Source organism: Nothobranchius furzeri, chromosome 12 (assembly GCF_043380555.1).
Source record: "Nothobranchius furzeri strain GRZ-AD chromosome 12, NfurGRZ-RIMD1, whole genome shotgun sequence".
Lineage (NCBI taxonomy): Eukaryota > Metazoa > Chordata > Actinopteri > Cyprinodontiformes > Nothobranchiidae > Nothobranchius > Nothobranchius furzeri.
Genome location: NC_091752.1, coordinates 56,087,786 through 56,114,985, shown reverse-complemented (window position 1 = coordinate 56,114,985; position 27,200 = coordinate 56,087,786). Strand labels below are relative to the sequence as shown.

At 44.3% G+C, this 27,200-nt stretch overlaps 1 protein-coding gene across 13 annotated transcripts in view; it reads left to right on the top strand.

Moving 5' to 3' along the window:
- The first annotated feature begins 4,422 nt into the window (after nucleotides 1–4,422).
- tex2 (testis expressed 2) overlaps nucleotides 4,423–27,200 on the top strand; it is a 43,531-nt gene continuing 20,753 nt past the window's right edge. For 2 of the 13 annotated variants that reach the window (XM_015945660.3, XM_070542725.1), the window contains exons 1-2: nucleotides 4,423–5,676; nucleotides 23,488–25,207. In XM_015945660.3, the coding sequence (XP_015801146.3) occupies nucleotides 23,510–25,207 (1,698 nt within the window). In that variant the 5' untranslated portion in view covers nucleotides 4,423–5,676; nucleotides 23,488–23,509. The remainder of the gene's footprint in view (nucleotides 5,677–23,487; nucleotides 25,208–27,200) is intronic. The other 11 variants (XM_070542729.1, XM_054750558.2, XM_054750561.2 and 8 more) reach the window with 11 other exon arrangements.

Genomic DNA, 27,200 nt, shown 5'->3' with positions numbered 1-27,200 from the left:
TGGGCTTTAGAAACCAAAGGCTGCGGCGACTGAGTCCGAGCCAAGAGGGCAGAAGCTGGTGTGTTACTTCACACACCTTGACCTCTACAGAACGCTCTCCCTCACGTCCAAGCTTCTTTTTAAGCTGTTAGAGATGGTTACGCAGTTAGGTTTTGAATATTGGAGGAAACAAGTTGCTAAAGTTCAAAGGTTAAGTTTCAACGTGCCCTCTCCTCTACATGTGTAGAGACCGGAGATCCAAAGGACTTCGGCCTCCCGAGCGCCTCAACGTTCCCTCGGTCTCCCCTCCCTGACCTCCTTTCATCTCTCCATCCCTCTGCCTTTCTTCTTTTTAATACAAATCAGCCACTCAATGTCATGCACACGTTTTAGTGCTATTTGAACTCTGGCTGAGAACTTCAAACGGCTTTCAGAGTGAGCCCCCTCTATCTGTGCCCCTTTTTGAAAGAACACAGCTTTTGCTTCCAAGCACACCTGATCAGAAGGTCGAGAGATGGGGATTATGATATGCAAATGAGGCTTTGTTATCATCGCTGACATTCGTTATAAAGCCGAGCAGGAGGAGAGGCAACATGAAAAGGGGGCAACCCCCCCCTTACCTCTTTTAGCATAGCCTCCCCTCTCAAACACATTGGCCTACCTAAGCTTCTTTTTTCATTTAGATCAAAAGGTTATGCTCAACAAAGCAAGGCCTGTGTGCAGAAGAGGAAGCACTTCGCACACACTAATATATACGTTTACACAGTCGAGACTATTGATTGGTCAGAAGTCCACGGCTGCTCCATGCAGGAGGCTGATTTCTGGACTTGACTGTGTTCTCGTCAGGTGGCTCGAGCTCTTTAGACGGGACGTAATTACTGATCACTTTAGAAGCTTTCATGTGTCTGTCCTGCTGTGCCTGGATAACGATGTGGATGCACACACACACAAACACACACACATGAGACCTCTTCATGTACACACACACAGAAACATGCGTGGTTACTTCTCTTCTGAATCTGCTTACGACCCAGTTCAAAGAGCCCGGCTGCGGTTCTTCTTCCAGCTATTAGTCTGGCCCACAATCTGCAACGATCTGGTGGAGGAGTGGGTTTTGTGAACTTCATCAAGGAACAGTTATTAGAGCAGCTGAGTGGAGACTGGTCGAGTGGCCTTTGAGTTTGCCAGCAGGGGTCCTGAGGGCTTTGATGTGTAACAAACTGTTCAAAAATCAGAGAGGTAGAGGGAGCTACTAGACGCTCAAAAACGGCTAAGAGCCTGTTTTATGAGTGGAAGACTTGTTTGTTCTTTTAAATAAGAGCAGTAAGATAAATCAAGTAGCTATTTAAGTATGAAAAGGTTCAAGTAAAATTCCTTGTATTGAAAATTAAGTCAAAACAGGGATGAGAACCGAAACATCGTATCAGCATCTGCAGCAGATTAACACGGGTTCAAAACTGGAAGATTGTGTGTGTGTGTGTGTGTGTGTGTGTGTGTGTGTGTGTGTGTGTGTGTGTGTGTGTGTGTGTGTGTGTGTGTGTGTGTGTGTGTGTGTGTGTGTGTGTGTGTGTGTGAACTGCATAAATAGTTTCTGCCTCACCTGTTGGAGATAGCATCCCGAACAGCCTCAGTCTGGAGAAATAGTTAACATCACAGATCATAGTGTGTCACAGTCACATTAAAATGAGTCTAATCTGTAAAATGTCACTAATTTCCCATCACAGTTATTTACGTTAGCCGTTTTCACAACGCCATGGCCGCATCAGGGAGTCTAAGGTCGATTATAAGTGGTCAGACTGTGGTGGTAATGTGGTGCAATTGTGTCATTTTTACAAAATATTAGGCGATGGCAGCATAAAGGGGGTATAGGGGGCAGTCCGCGGACATCTGTTAATTGCGGCTTCAACTGCATAACTTGGACATTTGTTGCAATTGAAGCCGCGATTTGTACATTTTTTTGACAAGCCGCTCCTAGAGGTGTCTGTCCTGCACAGTCCCTGCGCTGTCTCTGTGATCTGAGCTATAGCTCTAACAGAGAGCACTGCATCGCTTCAGTTTATCATTTCAGCTGCTTAAATGACTCCCCACGTGATCATGACACCTCCATCTTTTGCTCCAAGTTGCAATCGCCATTTATAAGACAAACATTTACCGCAGTATCACTGCCAAGTGAGGCATAATGAATGCGACCAAATTTGCACAATGCCATGCCAGCACTGCGCGTTTACTAGACACACCGTTGAGGGAATATTACGCTGATTTGCAAGCATGGCGTGTCTTGTAAAAAGGGCTATTGAGTTCTACTCTTACTTGTGAACATAAACATCACCTGTTGCAGCACCTGCAGCACTTCTGGGACTCCAGCAGAAGTTTACCTCTCTATAATCTTATAATGCAGAGTTAACTGTGATCTACAGGCTTGTAAAATAACATTTGCCCAAACTGTTATGAAGGCTGGAGCTGCTTTAAAAAGCCAGAAATACACTTGGTCTCGGTTTCACTCAGACTAGCTGTTAGCTCATCAGTCCAGAAGAGCGAGAATGTTGTTCAGTTATGACCTGAAACTCACTCATCTTCATCCATCAGGTCGTTTGTGGACTTTTAGACAAAATTTCACCCGATGACTTTTTGAGAATCCCCTTGTGTCGCTTCTCACTCAGTCAGTTAAAGAGGTGGAAACATTTCGTTTTTACAGTAAAAATGTTTAAAAATTATAATATGAACTGTTAGAAATGTTCATAAAATGTTTAAACCTCTGGTCAAGATTAAATTCACTGATGCTAATTCCTGCTTCTCCTGATGAGAAAATCAAAAGACTCACTCATTAGTTGAACTGCTTTTCCCCTCTAGGGTCACTGGGAGTTGGTCTCTAACCCCAGCACTCATCAGGGGACATGATCTTTTATAGAGGACACCCAAAACGGGTGTCCATCCCAGGCCCATCTGTGGCCTTGACTACTAATCAAAATGTTTAAAAAAAGTATTTTTTTAAGTTTAATATTAAGATTTGATTTAGAATAGAATAGAATAGAATAGAATAGAATAGAATAGAATAGAATAGACTTTATTAATCCCACAGTGGGGAAATTATTTTTCTACAGCAGCATAAACACTGAAAAGGAAGAGGAAAAAATACTAAGATTACAGGAAAACACTCGAAGGCAATAAGCTATAATTTTAAACATCAAAAACTAAAAACAATGAATAAAAAGAAAAACTATGCAGCATAAGGGACACAGACACTGTAATGTGCATCTGGTATTGCACTAGTATTGAACACTTACTTAATATTGCATTGGTGTTATTGTGCACCAAGATAATGCCAGTACCAGTTAAACTCAGCAGTTATGCACTCTTACTGCAGAGGGGATGAATGACCTACGGTAGCGTTCTGTTTTACATCTGGGATGTCTCAGTCTGCCTCTGAAGGAGCTGTCCATGGTCTCCACAGTAGAACACAGTTGGTGGGAGGGTTTTTTAAAGATGGAGCTCATCTTCACCAGCTTCCTCCTCTCCTACGTCTCCTCAACTGGCTGGTTCAGTCTCTCTCCATCTCGATCAGAGCTGCACCCCAACAGACCACAGAAGAATGAATAACAGAGCCAACTACAGGGTGATAGAAGGATTTTAGCAGATAGGAATCAAGCCCGAAGGACCTCACCTTCCTCAGGAGGATGCTGATCCAAAAAACGAGAAATTAAAATAAGTCATGTATTTTTATTTATTTTATAAATACTCTTATTTCATTGTAAACAGAACCACATGTGGGCTCAACAAAAAATTTGTGTTTTGCACTTTTTATGAAACTTGAGTAAAGCAAGCACATGGACGTAATTTTCACTTTAGAAGTGGGTGGGGGGGGGGCACGGGGGGGGGGGCACAGGCTTCAACACAAATGGTTGTTTTCTGCTTGGTCCTAGAGCTCAACCAGTGTCAATTTAATATAGTGTAATATTGATTTTGGATGGCAAAAAGTGCAGGGGTCAAAACTTGACTTTGGAAAAAGTGGGGGGGACATGTCCCCCCTGTCCCCCCCCCCCCCCCCCCCAAAAAAAAAATCACGCCCATGAGCAAGCATTTTCCTGATGGTTGCTGATGACGAACTAAAACTTGTCAAGTTTCAACAATGATTTTCAGATTAAACAAAACGAGGGATAAAAGTATTTCCAGTAACACATAGTCTATTTGATAAAACTTTAGGGTTGTAAGAATAATTTGTTTCGATATAAAAATATGTATGCGATTTAAATAAAAACATATTGAGGTGTCTGTGAGAGAATTTGTTCTGAGGAACTTTTAACCCAACAGAGTGCAGGTTACAGTTTGTCCACTAGATGGAGCCCTGCACCAGGCTACCGAGCACAATCAGCTTCCGCTCTGGTGTTAGAACAGACTGAGATACAATAAAGCATCTTTATTATGTTTTTGATTAAGCAGGATGAAGCTCCCACTTCCTCTCACTGACGTAGACGTTCACCCTGACGTAATCACCTGAGTCCGACAGGTGGCGGCCTGTCCAAGCGAATGTAACCCGATTAGCGACGTCAACTTGGACACGGATCCCCAGTCCTGATTTTGATCAGAAATATGTTTTTATTTCAAAATTTATCAGATAAAAATAAAACGTATTTGTCATTTATGGTTTTATAGTGGTTTTGAATATCTGGGTCGATGTTTTATTTTGACAGAGGGGAAATCCGCGTCTTCTTGGCACGCCGCAAAGCCGTGACGCAACCCACGCTCAGCTGCTGCTGCAACACAATAAAACATGAGCAAGCCGACGACCGGACGTTTTTTTATTTAATAGGTACCATTCAGAAGGTGAGGAGGGGGTGTGGCGCGGATGATACCCCCCACCCCACCACTGTCTCTCTCTCTCCTTCGCTGTCTCTCTCTCTCAGCTCACCAAAATAATACCCACCCACAGCCAAACGCAGAGCCGAAGGTTCAGGTGTGATCCGATCCGAGAAGCGCGCTCTCTCCCGCAGGGCGCTTCCAGCAGCTCCCCCCGTCTCCCCGCAGTACGCAGAGCGACCCTGTGGCCTGTGGATGAGGAGGTAAGCCTGGACATGTCTCTCTCTGTTTTTAATATTTAGGTGGACAATGATTTGGACAAAGGGGGGCGGATAGAGCGAGCTGATCAAATATTTAATCCAACCGGATCGTTTTCTTTTATTCTAGCAGCTCCAGATGTAGACAGCTGTCATGCTGCGCGGTGCTCCAGCAGAGTAGAGCTGGTTTCTGAGGCTGGGCAGTGGTGCAGCTGCGTGGGCTTGGAGGTAATTCACAGCCTCCGTGTGGAACGGGTTTATTCTAGGAAGTGCTTCTGTCAATGCAGCTGACTGATGCTCATTAGGTCTTCTGCTGCTCGGTCCTCCCCCTCTGGTAGCTGCAGCAGGCCACAGATTCCCTGTAGCCCCGGGGACTGCCAGTTTAAGAAGTTTGATTACGGAACGTATCAAGCTGTGAGTTTCAGAACCCATTGTTGCAGATCTGAACATCTTAATCCCCCTGGAAAGCAAAAATTAGGATTGAGAGTAATTACAGCTATCTCAGACAGATGGAGAACACTGTCACTGATAGCTTTTATAATTATGAAAATTCCATAATCATGTTTTTGGGTTTTTCTAGGCTTGTTCTCAAAGATCCATGGAGGCTGCATTCCAACAGGAGATTTAATGCCTCTGAAGTCTGAAGGTGAGACGCCTCCCTCTCTCTCATGCTGTGACCTTGTGTTTTCATGTACTTGTGGGAGGTTTTGGACTTGATCCACAGCCTTGAACAGCTGCTGCCCACCCTCCTGTCCTTAACCCTCCTCTCAGGCTCAAAATAAGTTTTGATAAAAGGACAAACAACTAAGTCCTTCAGGGGTACTTCTGAGTAAAAAAAAATGCCCATGAAATACGTATGAGGAGTAACCAGGTAGGTTTTAATGTTGCAAATCTGCAACGCCTGCCTCCAAACGGTTAAACCCAGTCCCAGACTTCATGTTGAGGTTGATTTCTGGACAAAGGTCTGTGAGCATTTTCTGTATTTAAGTAGATCAACGGCCGTGAGGGTAAAAACAAACAGTGGCAGCTGAAGCGTCTGAATAAGCTATTGTTGGTGATGAAAAGGAGCTCGGCGGTACACAGCCGCTGTAAACCCGGAAGGTTTTCTGAACAACACCGACCTATGGCCGGTTAGCCGGTTTCTGTGGAGCTTCAGATGCTTGGAACATTCCGGCTTTAATCCAGTTCACAGGCAAGTCTTAGTCAACCTTCAGCTGCGTGTCAGGGCTAAATATTAAAATATCATTTGATGGGTCATTTGCATTTACCCATCATTCCCCTTTATCTCAGCTGCCAGACATAAAAGCCCAATAAACACAGGTTAAAGTGATCCCAGCTCATTGGGCTGCAGCTCTCTCTAAAAGGTGCCAAGAGGGAATGTGGTTGTTGTTTTGGAAAGTAGACACCAAACAGCAAAACTGTAAACTGCGAGCAGCTGAGTGACCAGAAGGATGTAAAGCAGGTATGCCCAAAGTGCAGCTTGGGGGCCATTTGTGGCCCTCACAGGGATTCTGTGTGGCCCCAATTTTAGAGCATATAACTTTGTCTCTCCAGCAGGCTGTTGATGAAGATTACTTCCTAACATTTTTTGTGTTTGAATTTTTAATATCATGCATGAAAATTTGGTTTTGGACCAATTTTGAGAATACACACACAAAAAAAGTCACCATATAAGTTTAGCATTTTTTTAAAATCACATTTTTGTGGCCTGAGACCAATTTAAATCTGCAGTGGTCTTTATGAACGAGTGTCTTGGGACACTTTTTCAGTAGAAAAAGAGCTCCGGTGCTCCTGTTTCAGGAAGTAGAAGTTTGCCAGAGGAGTGGGGGGGTGCAGAAAACCTCTGGATTTGGAGTCTTAGGCTACGTTCACAGCAGGCCTTGATGCTCAATTCAGATGTTTTTGAGTAAATCTGATTTTTTTGTGTGGTCGTTCACACTATGACTCTCTCCAGTGTGAACGCTCCACAGAACCAAAGCGACCCGCATGCATAAAAGACAAGAAGTCACACTCAGTGGAGCCCAAACCAGGAGCGGCGGAGTTGTGATGTGATCCTGATCCTGTGGATAAACTGTCAGTGAAAGCCTTCACACCTGTTTATTCTTCCGTTTTGGGCTGGAAACTGTTTTAAAAACTGTAAACTAATTTACTCCTTGTTCCCGCCGTCTCCCTGAATTATTATTCACCGAAAATGTTCCGGTGTTAATTCATTCACGGAGAATCCCCCCTCACGAAGACACCCCGCCCTCTTTTCCTTCACGGAGACCGGTGAGACGCTTCGCTCCAGCAGCACCTCCACCTCCTGCTCACATTATTTCTTGTATTTTTACATCCTAAACCTAAAACAGGATATCCAGACAGACTCCTGAACTCTTCTGTCAGCGCTTCTCCTCAGAAACATCCACACACAGTGCTCACCTCCGCTGGCTCAGTGACGTAGGAGACGGATTTAATGCGACATGACTGTTCAGACTGCAGCCGCTTTCAAACAAGTCTGATATGTGTCGGAATTAGTACCACATAAAAGTGACACGAATCACATTTGAAAAATCGGATCAGTGCCGTTCAGACTGTCATAAAAAAATCTGATATGGCTCGCATGTGGGGAAAAAAAGTGCATTTGATGCGTTTTGCTTGCAGTGTGAATGTAGCCTTACTCATTAATGTTCATCATAAGCGAACATCTGATTGGCTAAAAGCAATGGGACTCTTCCGCTGCCTCCGTTTGCTGTGCAGCGTTGATGTTCGATCTCCACAAGGAACACAAGCTGCCCTGTTGTAGAGTTGCTAACGCTAACACTTAGCTTCTACTAGCTGAGACACGCTCGATTCCCTCTTTTCTGCTAAATCAACAACAGCCTTCCTCCATGCGAGCCAAGGTGGGTGAGTCCATCATTGCTAATTTTCCCAGTGATGTAGCTTTTTGGACTTGATCGGGTTCCAGTCTGTTTCATTCCTGTGGCTAATGAAGTTGACACCTTGGAGTGAAGTTCCATAAATGACCAGACAAATATCCACAGATGTTTAAAATTTTCTTCTTGCAATGCAGTTCTAAAGGTTTTTAATGATTTGTCTGTGATTCACCTTTCTTGTTGCCACCGATCTGTCAAAACTCAGTTTTACGGGCCAACCAACCACGCCCAAAGATGCACATCTGTTGTACTTTCAGATGTTCAACTAAGTCAAAACTCGTACAGGGAACTGCAGTAATTCAAGTTGTCTTTAGCATCCTTGGGGCAGTTCCTTTATGCAGATGTGAACACAGCAATGGCACTTAGGGATGGGTACCTTTGACATTTGAATCGATACGATACTAATTCCCGGTACCTAGGAATCGATACCGGTACTTAACGGTGCAAATTTTCGATACTTTTGAGTGTTTATTATTTTAATTCTCTTTTATAATTAAATATATATTTTTCTCAATATATAACAATATTTGATAAATATCACGATAAATAACATTCAACTGTTTGTATTTTAACATCGTCCTTGTAGTTTTATAAGCTGATAATTAAACTGAAGCAAACATCTTTACTGTGTATCTTCATTCCTTTTACCGTCCTTTTTCATTTGATTTTTCCCACTGGGAAGTTAGAATTTCCGAGGAGAAAGCGAACGCACCATTAGCTGATGACAACGGTGGCAATGGAAGCTAACATATCAAGCTAACGTTATCTTAAACAGTTTATTTAGCTGCTGGAGCAGATTAAAACGATAATGCCTCACACTTAGATCGTTGTCACTGGTTTCATCTTCACCCAATCACCCGTCGCATTTAGTAAAGTGAAACCAAATTTTTGAGCGCGTTCGTGTTCATCTAGTCGGAAATTCGGGGTTCCGAGGAGAAAGCGAACACAACATTAGCGAAACGGAAGCTAACATATCCAGCTAACGTTATCTTAAACATTTTATTTACCTACCGGAGCAGATTAAGATGAGGATGTCTCACTTAGATCTTTGTCGCTGGTTTCATCACCCAGTTACCCATCACATTTAGTGAAGTGGACCCAAGCTTTAGCGTGCGTTCTTTCTACCATGCTGCTCTGTTTACAACTGGCTCGCAGCGAGCAAAGACGTAACGCTCTTGCGCATGCGCAGCTGTCTTGGCAAGTTCTCGTTATGAAGGACGGGTACCGAAACGAGGCACCGTTTGAAATGACGTGAATCGGTGCTCGGTCGGTACTATGGAATTCGGTCGGTACCTTAAAAAGTACCGAATTCGGTACCCATCCCTAATGGCACTAAGCACCAGCCTAAACGTCCACTTGTGTGGGGGACACAACCAGGTTGAGGACCGGGGGGGTCTTTACAGTGAGTATACAAAAATATGTATCGAACTTCAGCCTAGAGGCTCTTTTATGCAATGTCAGGAATGCAGAACTGTCAAGTACACAGGTGGCAGGAACAGCCAATCACACGTTAGCAAGTATAGCAGAGCCAGTAGATGAGCTGAAGGACGGTTCTAATGGGAAACGGGCTTCGACACAAGTGGTTGTTTTCCTGCTTGGTCCTAGTGCTCAACCAGCGTATATTTAACATAGTGTAATATTGTTTTTGGACGGTAAAAAGTGCAGGGGACAAAAATTGAGTTTGGAAAAAGTGGGGGGACATGTTCCCCCGTCCCCCCTAAAAACTACGTCCATGCATTTGACACATCTACCATCTGTATGCTGCAAGTTTAAGCAAAATGTATTCCTGTAGCCAGATATGGTTTGCATTCTGGAATGTGAACAAAATGAGCCGAGGATTCTTGGATGGACTTCAGTAAAACTACGAGACATTTTGGAAACTTCCTTCCTAATGCTGTTCACTTGCAGCCCAGTGAGATACCAGCTTTAATAATCACAACAAGAGCTCAGTAATGAATGTAATAACACCACCCCACCCCTGGCAGAAACATAACTGTTGCTCCGTGTTCAAAGATTTAACTACAAAACCCAACAACTATAAACCAGCCCAGGGACTGTGGCTCAATATGAGGTTGAGACAGTTTGGATAAACCCAAATCGCTGTGCGCTGCGATCAGTGTGTCCAAGGAAGCAGTTATCTTCCTGCAGACACTCATCTCCCAGCTTCATTTACCTTCAGTCAGGTAAGACTGATCATTTTCTTCAGTCTTTGAGCTTTAGCAAACAAGGATGTTGCGTTAGTTTTAGTTTTTTGTTTTTTTGCTGTTTTTTAGGTTGAAACAGAGTGGAAGAGAGAAATCGTTGTATGAATAACTTGGATTCAGCAACATTTAGTTAAAGAACACACATGAACGAATTAATGCATGAATGAATGCCACGTGCAGCTCTTACCTCTGTTACCCACCAGCTAGTGGCTTAGCTGTGTGAGCTCTAATGCTGCCACCACAACTGTAGAGTTTCAGAGCTGAAACACACACATTTACCCCCCATCTTTCCACGGGAGCCGTCAGCAGCACGTTACTGCAGCAGCACGTCTTGCTCGCGTAAGCTGCTGCTCGGCCCTTCCCACGAGAAGCGAAGCAGCAGGGGAGCAGCTGTCACCGACAGAGCACGAAGTCCCACGAGTGACTTCGTCAGTAAACACAACAACAAGCAGGAGAAAACTACAACATGGCTCCAAAATGTTTGTGTTTTATGTTCTGTCCGTTTTATAATCGCCAATACGGACCTGAAAAACAAAGGAGACCGCTAGTTAGGTGATAACTTCTCACGGGGCCGCACAGTTAGTAACTTTTTTAAAGTAAAGCAACCGGAAGGCAGTACGTTTCTTTATTCTGAAAATCTCGGGAGCTTCGCTCCGTTTCCGTGTCCGATTTCGTGTCTTTTCTTCCCCAAAAATGTTGAACTTGACCCGTTTCAGAGACGTCACGCGTAGAAAATAGAACCGGCGCTTAACCCCGGCTTTCCACAGCAGCCGTCAGCAGCACGTTACTGCAGCAGCACGTCATAGCTGCTGATAGGAACCGCTGTGGTCAACAGAACCTTTTCCACTGGAGCCGTTGGCAGCGCGAGTCGGCCGCGTCTCAGGAGCAGCATGTCGCGGCCATTACGCGCCGGTTCTATTTCCTACGCGCGACGCCTCTGAAACGGGTCAAGTTCGACATTTTTGGGGAAGGAAAGACAGGAAATCGGACGCGGAAATGGAGAGAAGCTCCCGAGATTTTCAGAATAAAGAACGTACTGCCTTCCGGTCGCTTTACTTTAAAAAAGTTACTAACTGTGCGGCCCCGTGAGAAGTTATCACCTAACTAGCGGTCTCCTTTGTTTTTCAGGTCCGTATTGGCGATTATAAAACAGACAGAACATAAAACACAAACCATGTTGTAGTTTTCTCCTGCTTGTTGTTGTGTTTACTGACGAAGTCACTCGTGTGACTTCATGCTCGGTCGGTGACAGCTGCTCCCCTGCTGCTTCGCGTCTCGTGGGTAGGGCCAAGCAGCAGCTTACGCGAGCAAGACGTGCTGCTGCAGTAACGTGCTGCTGACGGCTCCTGTGGAAACCCGGGGTAAGGGCCGTGACATGCTGCTCCTGAGACGCGGCTAACTCACGCTGCTGACGGCTCCGGTGGAAAAGGTTCTGTTGACCACAGTGGTTCCTATCAGCAGCTGTGACGTGCTGCTGACTGCTCCTGTGGAAAGAAGGGGTTACAGTTGTGATTGTGTGTGTCAGAGCTGATACACACAACTGTAAATGTGTGTGTTTCACAGCTGAAAAAAAGATGCATGTCTTTGTGCAAAACGTAAAAGGAGGCAGTGGAGGATGGTACTTTCCTCGTATTGTAGCTCTCAGCACAAACAGGAAGTTGCAGCATTTCAGTTAGAGAGGAAGATGCAGGAGGAAGTCTGTGATGGCTACATCATACACAGAGGTTTGACCTAAAGGCAAGAACCATGGAAGTGGTGCAGAGGACACTAAAAGATGTGCATTAAAGGAAGTATTACATAAAAATGCACCTGCTACCGCATTTACCAGCCTTCACATTCAGTCACTGTTAGCTTTTAACCAGCAATCTTTAGGTGCATGAGGTACATTTAATGTTTCCACGGTTAAGTTTTCTTACAACTACATTTTGTAAAATAAAAATATAACAAAATAGTGCAGTGGAGATATGTGCTTGGCTGAAAATAGACCCAAACTTTTTTTTTCTTGCAGATAGAAAATCTTTTTCAACCATTTTTCCCTTCATTATTTTAATTTAGCATTTTATTTATGAGTCACAAATCTGATCAGACTGGTCAGCTTGGCATCTACATTCTTATTCCAGAGTCTTGCAACATATCCTGAAAAAATAAACCTTCACCCACCCGTCATTACTTTGGATTTGGCTCCAAAGCTTATCGTCATCTCCTCTAGACTTCAGCAGTAACTCTGGCTTTCTGAACCTTGCAAATGTTTCCTTGAATTGAGACAAAGTTTTCATTTATTTTCAGCAAAAACGATTTTCTTACATTTCAAGATTAAAGTTTTGTTTCCCAAGCTAAATAAAAGTAACCGGACTTTTTCAAGCATAGAATTTCCATGTATAGATATAGATATAGATTAGATATAGATATAGATAATCTATATCTACCTACCTCCCTCCCTCCTTACTTGCCGGTTCCTGTGCTGTGATTCTGTCATGGTGGGTGGCAGTTTCTTGACCCACGACATGCAGAATCACAACACAGGAACCGGCAAGTAGGTAAAACGTTTTTATTATTTAATGAAGAATAACGAGAGGAACGGGAACGGACGACGTGCAGGACTGGCAGCAAGATTCCAGGAGAGGATTCTGAGGAGGGAGACAGAGTGAGTATATGGTGGGAATGACGGAGGATAATCTTAGGAGAGGAGCTTACTGATTGTAGGTAGTGGTGAGAGCCTCAGGAAGGGTTAGGTCATGTCCGGGTGAGCAGGAACGATCCAGAAGGTGAAGGAACTGTTGAACCAGAGGGAAGGTAGGAGCAGAGGCTTGGTGAGGGCAGGTGAGCGGCTGAGAGTGGGCGGCCAGGGGAGGAGACAGCGTGATCTGGGTTGCAGGAGTCTGAGCTGGTTATGGAGATGGTGGAGTGTGGAGTGAAACCTGGAGCAGAGCAGGGAAGAGTAGTCAGGGTTTTTCTGGCGACAGGAAATCCAGCAAAAATTCACAAGATCAGGTAAGCAAACAGGAACTAGAAAAACCACGGGATCGAGACAGGTAAGAGGCTAGAGCTACCCAAACAGAGTAATCATCCGGCGAAGTGAAGTGTCACACTGCTCCTTAAATCCCCTGGACCTTGATGACAGGATTAGCTGCAGCTGGAGACTCTCAGACACGCCCACCTGAAACAATGCTCAGAGGAAAACAGGGTTACATGCAGGAGGCTCACCACGGACCGTGACACTCTCGTGTTCAAAAGGCCAACTTCACAGCAGATATAAACATGTTCACAGCCTGGTTCAAAAAAACATTCTAGGATTTATAGGTCATCTGTTTAGGTGTAATTAAAGCTTGAAATTATAAAGACTTAAAGGGGTGTCCCTTTGATTGACAGGTAGCAGATAAACGGTCAGTGCTAGCAGCTCCAGGGAAATCCCTCAGCCTCACGTCAAAAATGTTACAGCCTAGAAGGCAGAAGGCAGAGTCACTCAATTGCGGTTTTCTGGCTAAAAGCAGAAAAACCAACCATTTGCTCAGTTAGCTTGTAGCTTGGCTCAGAGCTTGTTGGGTTTTAATCATCTGCCCCCACCCTCACAGCCAACTCTTGAACCCATTGTTGTATTATCCGGGAATGACAAGACTCGTGATGTAGCTAAGGAATGGGTGGTGGGTATTTGGCTTCACTTCAGCTCTTCAGAAACCAACGGGTGATGGTGTGGAGGGTTCATCCATATTATTCAGACGGTCAATGGTTCAACACCATATTGTAGACCCGCGTCAGCCAACACAGCCCTACGACATCCAGAGCCTTAAGGAACTCTGGGCGGATCTCATCCACTTCTGGAGCTTTGCCCCTGAGGAGCTTTTTGACCACCTCAGTGACCTCAGCCCCAGAGATTTGAGAGTCCACCCAAACATCCCCAGGCTCCGCTTCCTCACTGGAAGACGTGCCGGTGGGATTGAGGCAGTCTTCGAAGTATTATGCCCATCAATCCACAACGTTCTGAGTAGAGGTCAGCAGCACACCATCCCCGTTATAAACAGTGTTGGTAGCGCACTGCTTTCCCCTCCTGAGGCACCGGATGGTGGACCAGAATCTCCTTGAAGCCGTATGGAAGTCTTGTTCCATGGTCTCACTGAACTCTTCACATGCTCAGGTTTTTGCTTCCACGACCACCCCAGCCGCATTCCAATTGGACTGCCGGTACCTATCAGTTGCCTCTGGAGTCCCACAGGTCAAAAAGATAGGACTCATTCTTCAGCTTGACAGCATCCCTAACCGCTGGTGTCCACCAGCGGGTTTGGGGGTTGCCGCCTTGACGGGCACAGATGACCTTGCGGCCACAACTCTGGTTAGTCACCTCAAAAATGGAATTATGGAACAGGGCCCATTCAGACTCAATGTCCCCTGCCTCCCCAGAATGCTTTGGAAGTTCTGTCAGAGGTAGGAATTGAAGCTCCTTCTGACACTAGACTTCACCAGACATTCCCAGCAGACCCTCACAATACGTTTGGGCCTGCCAGTTCTGACCGGCATCCTCCTCCACCATCGGAGCCCACTCACCACCAGGTAGTGGTCAGCTGACTGCTCCGCCCCTCTCTTCACCCGAGTGTTAAAGACATGCGACCACAGATCAGATAAACAAAGTCAATCATCCAGCTGCGGTCTAAGGTATCCTAGTACCAAGAGCACATATGGACACCTTAATGTCTTAACATCCATGAGGAGCACAAATGTCCAATAACAAAACATCACTCAAATTTAGATCATGGGGACTGTTCCTCTCCAGGTCTCACTGTTGTTGCCCATGTGAGCGTTAAAGCCCCCAGCAGAGCAAGGGTCACCAGAAGAAGCGGTCTCCAGCAATCCCTCCAAAGTCTCCAAAAAGGGTGGATAGTCCGAGCTGCAGTTTGGTGCTTAAGCACAGACCACAGACTTAGCGGAGGGATGCTACCATCTGCCCCTTCACTGGCGTAAACCCCAATGTACAGGCACCATGGGGGGGGACAAATAGTATGCCCACCCCTGCTCGGCACCTCAGTGGGAGCAACTCCAGAGTAGTAGATTGCCCAGCCTCTCTCAAGGTAACTGCTTCCGGAGCCAGAGCCATGCGTCGAGGTGAGTCCGACTATATCTAGTTGGAAATTATCAATCTCGCACACCAACTCAAGCTCTGAAAGCCAGCTTCTGTAGCCGAGGATCAGACCGCCAACATTCCCACCTTCGGCCACCACCCTTCACACACTGAACTTCGACCCCTTTGGCTCCTCCCATGAGTGGTGACCCCATGGGAAGGAGGACCAATGTTTTCTCTTTGGGCTGTGCCCGGCCGGGCTCCATGGGTGAAAGCACGGCCACCAGGTGCAGCCAACATGCCCCACCTCCCTGCCTGGCTCCAGAGGGGGGCCCTGGTGACCCATGTCCAGACGAGGGAACACTGTTTCCATGTATATTTTTCTTCATAAGGGGTCTTTGGGCTGCTCTTTGTCTGATCCCTCACCTAGGACCTGTTTGCGTAAAGCCTCGGACAACTTAGCTCCTGGGATCATTGGGACACTCAAACCCCTCCACCACGGTAAGGTGGCAGCCCAGGAAGGGGCATAATTTTACCACAGAACCAAATTCTAAAGATCTGAAATGTCTGAACCCTTTTATGTCTGTAGAAAACAAAGAAATCCTAAAATATTAATCTGTCCTCCCCCGCGTCTCTCTAGTGCTTTGATCGTCATGTAATTACTCGGCTAACTAATCTGAAACCACGCAGCTGTTTGTGTACCATCAGGAGTCTTTACACAGATTAATAATTACATTTTGGATGCTGGTGTGGTTTTAGTTCTTAACTGTCAAACCGGTTTAGACACCAATATCTCACAAATCTGTTATGTAGCAAAGTCAGCTATGAAACCTCAGTGCCTCTCGAGTCAAATCAACGGGCTCTATCTGAGTGGTCGAAGGAAATATCTGAGTAAAGACGTGTTGAAGTCGACAGACACGATTACAGTCCGTTTATTCATCAGGCCGTCTGGCATCTTTGAGAACTTGTTCTTAGAAAGATGCACAAACATGTTCTTCTCTGTTCCTTTCATCCATCTCTGCATGGGTTTTTACGTCTAAGGTTAAGGATTTTTCAGTTCACACACTCCAGTGAGACCACGGTTGTATAACGAGGAGGAGTTGCCCTGCCAAACAAAAAGAGGACAGAAGGATAAGTGCAGGACTAGATGAAAGCATCCCTGTTGGCATGGCAACCACGGCTGATGGTGAGGTTTGATGTTTGACGTGCTGATGGTAGATTCTGGGTTAGTGAGGAGGAGAAACCGGTTTGATCCGGTGCAGATCTGCTCTTCATCTCCCTTGTTTTGGCTTTATTTGAGTTTTACTGTCTTGCTGTGTTTTTAATTGCTCGTTGAATCCTGCGTGCTCGGGAATCGCTCGTGTGTTTATGCTTGTTGCTGTTCTAGCAGGAATATTGACTCATCACTCACTGATACTGAGTTCAAGTCAGTCGCTGTCATTTACTGCAAAAAAAGGTTTTCACTGCTGGAAGAGAACTATTGAATGGAGACTTTTGCTCAGTAAATACAGGTTTTTTGAAGCTCTGGGAACTCAAGCATAGTTATCTTGGAATATTCTATGAGATTCTTTTAATTTATTGAGTAAATGATGAAGAATTGCTTGCCTGATCAGTCAGAAGCACTTCTCTGTTTTCAGATTGAATTTCAAATATTAGTAAAGAAATGTCACACAGTCTTATTAATCCGTTTTAGTTTCCTGCTGTGATTCACGTCTCGTGTCACGACACCAGCACCTATGCAGCTTCTCTGAGTTATTTTAAGATCTGCTGCTTGTGCTGCTTTTTCACAACCACAAACCCCTCGCTGTTCTGTGACCTTTATGTTTCCACGGCCAGCAATGATGATCGTCTCTGCTTGTTTCAAGTATTGTGTCAGCTTCCTTGTAGTTGTCATAGTTAAACACCTTTACATGAATACCAGGATGGTTTTATGATCAGTCCCGTCTTATTACAAACGAACGCCTAAGGAATGTCCCCTGTTTTTCACTTGCAGTTTCAAACCCTGTTTTATTTTGAAAATTCGTCTTGTTTTGAGGTCTTCTTCTATTTCACTTCCTGTGTCAGTACCTCCCTCTGCATTATCTTGTCCTTTCCATTCCTCTTCTGTTTATTTTTTCATCCATTTTTTTGTTTTGATGGTCACCTTCCACCCAAAGGCTGCTGCTGAAGGAGGTGGTGGTGTCTTTGTGTCTTTGAGCGTGAGCCATGAGCTGACTGACACCTCTGTTTAAATATTTGCCTTTAATTTCAGCAGCTTAGTCAGTCTGTTAGTAAAATAACTCCCGAACCACTTGGCTGGTTTTAATTAAACTTTTAAATAGTCATTATGACAAAAACTTATAAAACTTTAGAGTAGTAATGACCACCCTGCTAGTCCACCTTAGCTGAGAGTCAGAAGATTTACAAATTGCACAAGATTTTGTAATAATACGAATTGCAATAAAGTGGTAAGTAGTAATTATTATAAAAGGGGCTCCAATCCCCCCACATGTGAACAACACACTCGTCTCCGTGTTCATCTTGTGTTTTTATGACAGTCCGAGCAAAAAAATCCTTTAATTTTCTAAATCAAGGTCTCTTTCTTTAGCGAGCCTAAATCCGTTATATATGCAAACGGTCGTGTTACATTTCATCTGACTTTAGTGTTTTTGAACAATGACAGGTGGCAAAATCCGGCTCCCAATGAGGTGGTTAGAGCCATGATGACCAGTGACATGTGTGGCGGCCATATTTACTTTTCAAAATAGTGTTTGTTGGTATAGAAACCTAACCTGAACTTTTTTTTTTTTTTGAAAGGGTAGCGTTTTAAATGAAATGGGTGGGTCTTTGGTTAACAGGCGGGAAATGCAGCCCATTCTTTTAATTAGACGCACTGATGAACACCAGTGATGCTGATAAACATATTAATCTATGCATTCACCTAGGTCCATTACTTAGTCTCAGTGTGTGTGTGTGTGTGTGTGTGTGTGTGTGTGTGTGTGTGTGTGTGTGTGTGTGTGTGTGTGTGTGTGTGTAAGCGAGAACACTAAAAATACCACTGATTTGTCTCCTGTTAAGAGTGAAAGCTGGTCTATCCTTGTATTTATATTCATTTTCAGTCTCTGTTGTTTCATCTCTCTGTCGTCACCTTGAAGCTCATGTCTCGCCCATTCCATGACCAGGATGCTTATTTAGGTCTCAGACTAACACTAAATATTACTTTAGACCCCCGCTTCTTGAACCAGGTGCGACTAACTATGTAACAGGTTGATTGTTGTCTGCAGGATAAAAACATGATGCACCAAGCATTACGCTCACAGTGCTGTACCAAAGGTATCTCATTGCAGTGACCTTAAAATGCCATGAGATCATTTTTAAGCGTGTACATTTTCCTGGGGCTCTTATTATGGAGGGCTCTAAAGGAAGTGATGTCTCTAGGCTGATAAAACCTGATGTCAAAAACCACAGGAGGCTTTATCCATGAAATAATGTTTTAGTCCTGGGTTCAGGCCTTGTTACTGCACACATTGTGACGATGATACATTTTTGGGATGTCAGCCCCTCACTAATGTCTTCTTGTGTAATTAAGAAAATACATAAAGTAAAGGCAAATGCTCGTAGGCTCAGCGTTGTGTGGTAAATCAGTCAACGGCGCTCAGAAAAACTGGGTAAGCGACTTGATTTGGATAGCTGAGAGCTGAGACACAACCCACTGAGGGCAGCTCCATAAATCTCTCCTCTGCACCAGTTTTATTTTCCCTGTCTGTGGCCAGTTGTGAAGCATACATTTAGATGTTTGTTTTCAAATGAGATCTTGGGAGACAGACAGGACTTCTGAGTGCTTGACCTCCCAGTTCTCTCCAGCTGCAGTTTTCCTGTCTGTTCATGCTTGTATTTCATTATTTTACCTTTCTGCTTTTAACCCCCTCCCATGTCAGAGGAGTCTGGCCCTGGCTGATTAGAGTAGCGCTGCTCGCTTTGATTAATTGGATGAGTCTTGTCTCAGCGCCAGTCTCGTCTCCTCTCATCTCTATCCTACTAACACTTCAGAACAAAGGTAGAGCGCTGACGACAGAACTAACAGTGACCATTTCTCTGTTATGAAATCAGATGATCTGTAAGAAAAATTATAACATGAAACCAAAATCTGCTCAGATATTCAGATTTGTGATGCAAATCCTTTTTTATTTATAGCATTAATCAGACACCTCATTTGCATTGATTCAGAGTGTGGTGATGCGTCTCATTTGTGTTTTGGCTGCTAAACAGAAAGCTTAGAGCCAGCTCTCTCTGCTCACCCCGCCGACCTTCACAGTCTTTTAAAAATGTCCTTCAAGCTTCAGGCTTAAAACCAACCACCTCCATCTCCGTGTTCCCATCTCCCCGCTCATTTGTCTGGTTCTTTGTCTTTCATGTCCTTCTTTTTACTCATTTTTGTCTCCCTCCCTGCAATTCCACTGGTCTTTAAGAGAATTTCCTTCAAAAGCTTGTCTGTGAAAGGTCCGCTGGTGCCCTGTGGCTTTTTCATCCTGCTTTTTGTTGTATTTTCTGAATGTTTTTCCCCTTCTTGTCTTCCTTCCATCAGCTCTGCCCCTAGCACACACACACACACACACACTGAGGGAAAACCCATTGTGTCACGATAGAATGGAGGGTTGAAGGGAAAGTCAAATGCTCTGTTATTTCTTCCAGGCTAAATACAATCTCTGGAGATGCAGCACCAACCAGAGAGCCCCGAGGGGGTTCTGAGGCTCTCTGAGAAACACCAACAATCACACAAACTAACTGCCGTGTTGTTTCCTTCCATCCCTCCTTCCTCCATTATGGGCCATTTTTATCTTCATCCCAAAAGCCTACAAGCCTCCTAGGCTTTATTTAACGTGTGTGTGTGTGTGTGTGTGTGTGTGTGTGTGTGTGTGTGTGTGTGTGTGTGTGTGTGTGTGTATGACTGGTCATGCTAACCAGGGATGATGAACTCTATACATTTTTAGTTCATTTTTAAAACACAGAAAAGGTTTATTTACCTTGCTGACAGTTTCGTTTGCCGACTACAAAACTTCCTCAGAGCTGACGCTGATGGTGGCGTCACTTCCTACTCCGTTTGTCCGCAGGCAGCAGAGGACGCTGTCCCCCTCCGCGAAAAATCCCAAACAAGTCGAAAACACACAAGAGCAGCAAAAGAAGAAGCAGAAAGTACAATAAATAAGTCAGCCATAACAGATCACTACACAAGAGAAAACCATATAATGGACTGGGACAACACAAGGATCATAAACACCGAACAACAGAAATACAAAAGATGGATAAAGGAAGCTATCGAGATAAGGAGACGTGGATGTGGGACCATGAACAGGGACGATGGAGTTTACACGTTGGATCGTGAATGGGACTGCATCATTGGTGAGGGGAGAGCGGGCAGCAGAGGGCGACAACGTCCTCTGCTGCCCGCGGATAAACAGAGACGGAAGTGACGGAAGTGACGGAAGTGACGCCACAGTGTCAGCTCTGAGTATGTTTTGCAGTCGGCAAATGAAACTGTCAGCAAGGTAAAAAAGCCTTTTCTGTGTTTTAAAAATGAACTAAAAATAGAATTAGAAACTGGACACAGTAAGAACATACGTACCTTAGATGAACTCTATACGATCTGAATGTTAATGCTGTTTCAACACACTACACCACTCAAGATGAATGTTTCTTTTCATCTGGTAAAGTTAAACAACAGATGCTTCGTCGCTCTAATTTAAACACTGCAGTGATTTATTTTTCTTACTTTTTTAGTGAATGAACATTTTTAAGTGCAAGATCTAATGAAGGATTTAATATAATGTAAAAATAAACTGTCATGCCACTCAACACAGTTACGGAGGCTGAAAGTTTCAATGAAGGAGACACTCGTTCAAATGGTTGGACTTGAAGAATGGTTACGTTTGCAAGAATCAGAGCAACTTTGGTGGAAACCAAATTCACAGCAGACAGTTGTGTCTTCAGACCTCATAATAGTGCCAGATCATTAGATGTTCCCAGTTCTCAGTTTTAGAGAGCTGCAACCGACTTGTGGATGAGGTAAAGACGAAGGTTTGCTGAGTTTCACGTACATGCAGGACATAAAATCTTCTACCTCTATTTTCTGCATTAGCCACAGAAAACGCCTGGGTCAAAAAAGGTCAAACATCACACCAAAAAATGTACTTTCATGGACTCACCTGTACTGGATCAATAGTTACATCTTACGTAGGAAACCATCAAAGGTGAGATTCCATAGAAAATATGGAATCAATTTGATGTATCTTTGAATACAGAAGATTTAAACAGAAGATCGGAACTTTTTATTGCAGGGATTAGGTAACACTTCGTAATAACCCAGAGTCAAAAGAGAGAGAGACAAGTTTTAAAGTTTAAGAAGATTTATTTCTAAACAATTTAAAATAAGGCTAACTCTAACTCTAAACACTCTATGTGATGAATGGATCTAGTTGTGAATGAGGCAAAATGGATGGTGTAAATGTGGAATGTTGTTATCAGAACTCTCGTTTCCGGACAATCGTTAGTTCTGTGTGGGAGCGAATGTTTTGCTCTAAACTATAGTTGGAGTATCAAAAACCACATTCAGATGTTATCTTGCCACGCCACATACCCTTGCGGAGACCTTCGTTGTAGATCCAGAATGCCAGGTTCTCAGACCCCCCTTTTGGTACCTGAGCCGATGAAACAGCGTACGGTACGACAGACTAGTCTTGGGATTGCCTCCAGGTAAGCGGCAGTTGTTTGACAGCATCAGCAGGACCCTGAAGGGTCAGTGAGTTCAGCTTTTACTCTGAAGGAGCGTTGCTTCAGGTGGAGCTTGCAACAGGTTTTATTATCCAGCTGGTCAAGGTTCTTTGTGGTTAAAAAGTTTCGAGTGGCCGGCTCGCAACTCTAGAACGTTTGAACTGAGTTAAGGATGACGTGGGAGTTAGTTTTATAATTCAGATGTTTTGATTTATGGTCGAATCAAAATTGGACACAAATATAAACACTGCACAGATTATGCCACGCGTCAGAAAGGAAAGCTCTGATTGGAGAGACAAAGGAATGTGTCATGTGATTTTAACATTACGTGTGATCAGTCTAGTGTGTAGTTTAAATTTAATTACCTATTAAAATACTGTCATAGGATTATAATATCAAGTAATTAATATTGTCATTTCACAGATTGATTTAACATTGAGCTTTACACGATTATTTGGACTAACAAAGTTGTTTGATCATTATTTAATAGAGAAAAGAGTTCTTGGTCTTCTTTCTTCTCTTGAGCTGTAGGGGGAGGCAAATAGCTAATTAAAACAGTTTAGATGCAGAGGCATCAAAGGCCTTGAGCAATCAAGGAGATAAGTTCTTCCTGAGGAGAAAGGAAAACAGTCCCTTCATGACGCTACACACCCGTCTTGGGTTGCAACCACGGAAGAAAGATTTATCATCCAGGAGAGAGTAGAGCGTGTCTCAGCTAGTAGATGCTAACCATTAGCATTAGCAAATCAACAACATGCCAGACCATGTTCCTTCTTGTGGTATCTGTGGAGAGAAAACATCCACAGTGCATTTTTTTAACCAAAAAGAAAAACAAACAGAGGCCCTGGCAGTGGAAGAGTCACATTGCTATTAGCCAATCAGAGGTGAGATGTTTGGATATTATGAATTTTAATGACTTAAGACCCCAAATTCAGCTGTTTTCTGCTATTTTATTTAATAATAATAATAATAATAATAATAATAATAATAATAATAGTAATAATAATAAAACGAGTGAATGAGACCTTTAATTCTTGATTTGTGAATTTCTAAATTTAAGTCAGTTTTGGTTTTGGTTTTTGAAGAACCAAATGTGGTTTATACGAAGTTGGAACTGAAGGGAAGTGTGTATTTTTCTCTTTGTGGTCTTTGGGTTGGTGTTTAGTCTATCCTTACAGCAGACAGAAAATGTTTGGATAAAGGACTAGTGCATCACCAGATAATTGCAAACCGTGAAACCATCTAAAAAGGTCCTCTTCTAGTTGCTTTCCTGTTTTGAGCAGCAGCCGGTGAACTCTCCTTAAAGCTAGCGTGTTCTGAAGCAACCATTAATCATGGCGTCAACGGGATGTAAATGACTGAGGTGTGTGAGTAAGACAGGAAGAGACCTGGCCCAGCCTGCTAGAGTCATGCTTACATAATCAGGACTAATAAGTCGAGGGACACGGACTTGCCTGTCCAGCTGACTCACATGAATAGAGGTAGAAGACTTTTTCCACAGATCCTGTTCCCATCAACTGTTTTTGTCTCCTTGTCTTTTCCAGGCTGTGAGCCCTGTGCCGGGTGATGATGAGCACTCAGGGCAGCGGCAGAAAAGGAGGGGGCCAGCATGCTGACACCCCACCCCCACGTCACCCCTCTGGACCCAAGCTGCAGGTGCAGCGCTCCCACTCCCGTGATACCATCACCATACATTTCTCTGCTCTGGGGAAGGAGGAGGAAGATGACGATGAGGAGCTTTATGGGATACCTGTTGGATCTGCTCCTGCTAAATCTGTTCCTGATGGTGTGGCAGGACCTCAAGGAACAGGACCTGATGACCTGTATGTCTCCAAAGGCCTGGAGGCAAAGGAGGAGCTAACATTTGAAGCTTCCAATGTGGAGATCTTCTCTGGAGCTGCCCCACTGCCCATATCTGCCACCACCTTGTTTGACCCCCATCCGCTCCCACCGTCCAGTGCTATGTCTGCTGCCTCTGTCTCTGCCCACTCCCACCTGAGCTCCACCCCTCCAACCAGCTCCTCCTGGCCGTCTGATCGACCAATCCTACCCCCAACAACAAGCTCCAGCTCCTCTTCACCGTGCAAGTCAGGAGCACTGTCATCCTCCAAGCCTTTTCTCAGCCTCGTTAGGTCTTTGTCAAATGATGTTGACTCTCGAGAAACTGCTCCTGCGGTTACCGCTGCCGCACCACCGCATGCACGACACAGACACTTAATGAAATCTTTTGTTAGGTCTCTATCCACGGACACTTCCAAGGCCGACCACCAGGAAGGGGCTTTTCATCCTCAGCATCAGCCGGTACACACACCCCACAGGACTCCACCTCGCAACATGCAGCTGTTCAAGCAGTTCTCCCAACCCCGCTTATCCTCCAGTCCCATCGTTGTCACGCAAGCAGGAGGAGACTCCAAAACGGCTCCGTCCTCCCCAATTATGTCTCCAGATGGGAGGTCCTTCTTCAAAGTCCAAGAAGTGGAGGCCAAGATAGAGGACACCAGGAGGCGTTTGTCAGAAGTGATGTCAGACCCCTTGCAGCTTTTCAGTAAGATCATGGGGGATGAGTCTGGTGTGGGAGCTGCTGGAAGTGCTGCCCATCGTGCTAGATCCCTCTCTTCCAGTGCGTCAGAGCTCAGTGGGGTATTAGCCGTAAATGGACACACAGATGCCAACAACTATAGCATCAAGGAGGAAGTGACTGAAGGGGAGGAAGAGGAAGAAACCCCTACGGATAAAGGTCACGACTCAACTATTTTCTCTTTCCCTTCACTATCGCTAGCTCCAGCTCTCAATCAGACCTCGTCGCCTGTTCTCTACAAGTCTCCGTCTCTCACCCTGGGACGCTGCTCCATGTCGGCTCTCGCCGCCCGACAGGAGGACGAGGACTTCTGTGAACTCTGCAGCGAGGACTTCGAGTTGTGCACTGACACAGAGACACCAGATGGGGAACGATCCATTTCACAGCAGCCCTATACCGGCAGCACTGGTTTGTGTAGTGAACTGGACATAGAGGACGAGAGGGTGGAGGAGGAAGTGGAGAACGTTCCTGTTACTGTTCTTGTCCTCTTAGCACAGTTAGTGTATTGGTATTTAGTCCTTCCAGTGCCTCCATGTGTCTGTTCTGTGGTTCATGGGATTGTAGCTGGGTTCATGCTGGCCTTGCTGGTCCTGTGGCTGTCCTCTTCCCAAGGGACCAGACTGGTGAGGAGGAGGAGAGCGCAGCAAAACGTTGAGGTAGAAGTCAAGGAGCCGGAAATATTTAAGGTGAGACGAATCGCAACACGGGATGTGTAGATTGGAGTTGGTGAATAAACAGAAACATGAGCACAAAACACTTCCCACTGTACCGCCGAGCATCACAGCCTCCTCCAGAAATACACGCCCGCTCCGTTTCACTTGTTTGAAAATGCAGCTTTGTTATGCCGGAAGACACTTTAGTGTTTTTATTTCTTCTTCATTTTGATGCGTTTTAGCATAGTTAGCTTCATTGGTTGCAAAATGCCTCTGCTGTCATAACAGAGAGTCCTTCTGAGCTGACAGTTGTGTCAGACTGTGGCTTCCAGTGTAAAAAGGCCACACAGTCATTTTTCTAGTATTGATTCGGTGACTGTTTCTGACAGCGACACCACTGACCTCATTTAACCTGGGAAATAAACTATTTTAGTCCAGAAACATTAGATATGAACTTCCAGAATGAAGGTAGCCCATGTGTGACCTTAGATGACCCCTCCATCTTACTGTGTTTTGTATAAACGACCACCTTCTAGTTAGTTTTAAGCCAAAAGCCAAGATTAGAACTGGACACCATAATGTGTTGGAGACTTTAAAACAACGTGTTCTTCACAGGTAAACCGTAAACTCACGGGGCTAAATGACACCTCTTCTTCATCACTAGCACCAGTTGTCCCTTTCTTTTACACGTTGCACCACTTTTATGCCTTTCAGCCCTGAAGGTTGCAGAGACGGAGTAGAGAAACGTTGACGGAGTTATATAAACGTGTGCAGGTACTGAGCTGCTGCAGCAGGAGGCCTCGTGGCTAAAGGGCACAGCTGCTCCCAAAAAGAAGCTCTGCACTTTTACAGAACGGAATACGTGCTCAGGAATGAGCGACCCTGCAGCGAGCACGAGAAGATAAACAGCAGGGACAAACTCACCGCCCTTTTTTCTTCCTGCCTTCTCTGCTTTTGTCTTTCCGTTTGAATCTCATTGAGGAGTTTTGGGCCGTTTTTATGTTTCTGTTTCCAAATTTCATTGGGATTTCATACTAATGACATGTCACATTTAAGGCTCTAAGACAGGGGTGTCAAACATGCGGCCCGCGGGCCGGATCCGGCCCGCAAGTGGGTTAAATCCGGCCCGTGAGATGGTTGTGTAAACTTTATTTTCATACTTTACAATGTAGAGTGAAAATAAACTTATCATTGTGAGCAAGTTTCCTCTGTAACGAGTATAAATAAAACAAAGCTGCGCTCAAGGCTCACACAAGAACTTGAATCACATCCTGAAGTTGGCTGCCACTCAGGATGTGACTTCTGATACTGATGTGCTGGTGAAAGCTAAAAGATGTAAAGTAAAATGAGTCAAAAATACTTTAAGTGCTGCATGAAACTAATCTAGCCATGTGATCTGTAAGCTCTTTGAATCACCAAGGAATGTTTTTTTATTTGTTGATTTTTTTAATTTTTTTTTCAAATTTTCAAGTACACTTCAGGTGTTGTACTTGTACTACACTGTCCTCAGGCTCCAGCCTTGTTTTATATTGATTGTATTAAAACAAAGAAAACAATCTGAAGTTTTTTTTTTATTTACCGGTCCGGCCCACTTGGGACTAGATTTCCCTCAGTGTGGCCCCTGAGCTAAAATGAGTTTGACACCCCTGCTCTAAGAGCAAATGTAGCTTTTATCAGGGCTTGTTTTTCCAACATTTTTGTGTTTTTTCCAGTATTTCATGATGTATGATTAAAAGTGCTCCATTCATAAAATTTTCAATGGGAAAAAAGGAATTTGGAGTAAAAAAAAACACTTAAAACACAAGAAACCTATACATGAATATACACGATAAACACACACATCAGACTTCTTAGTCAACAGTAGCGATGTGTGACTGTGGGGTCATTTATAATATTAGTTCCATAATCTTTTACAAGTTTCTTCAAAAACATTAGCAGGTCATTTGAAATATTTACATGATGAGTTTCATTTATTAGAAGAAATTAAATTAGATTTTTTTTTAATGTTTTGCTCAAAATTTTTTTT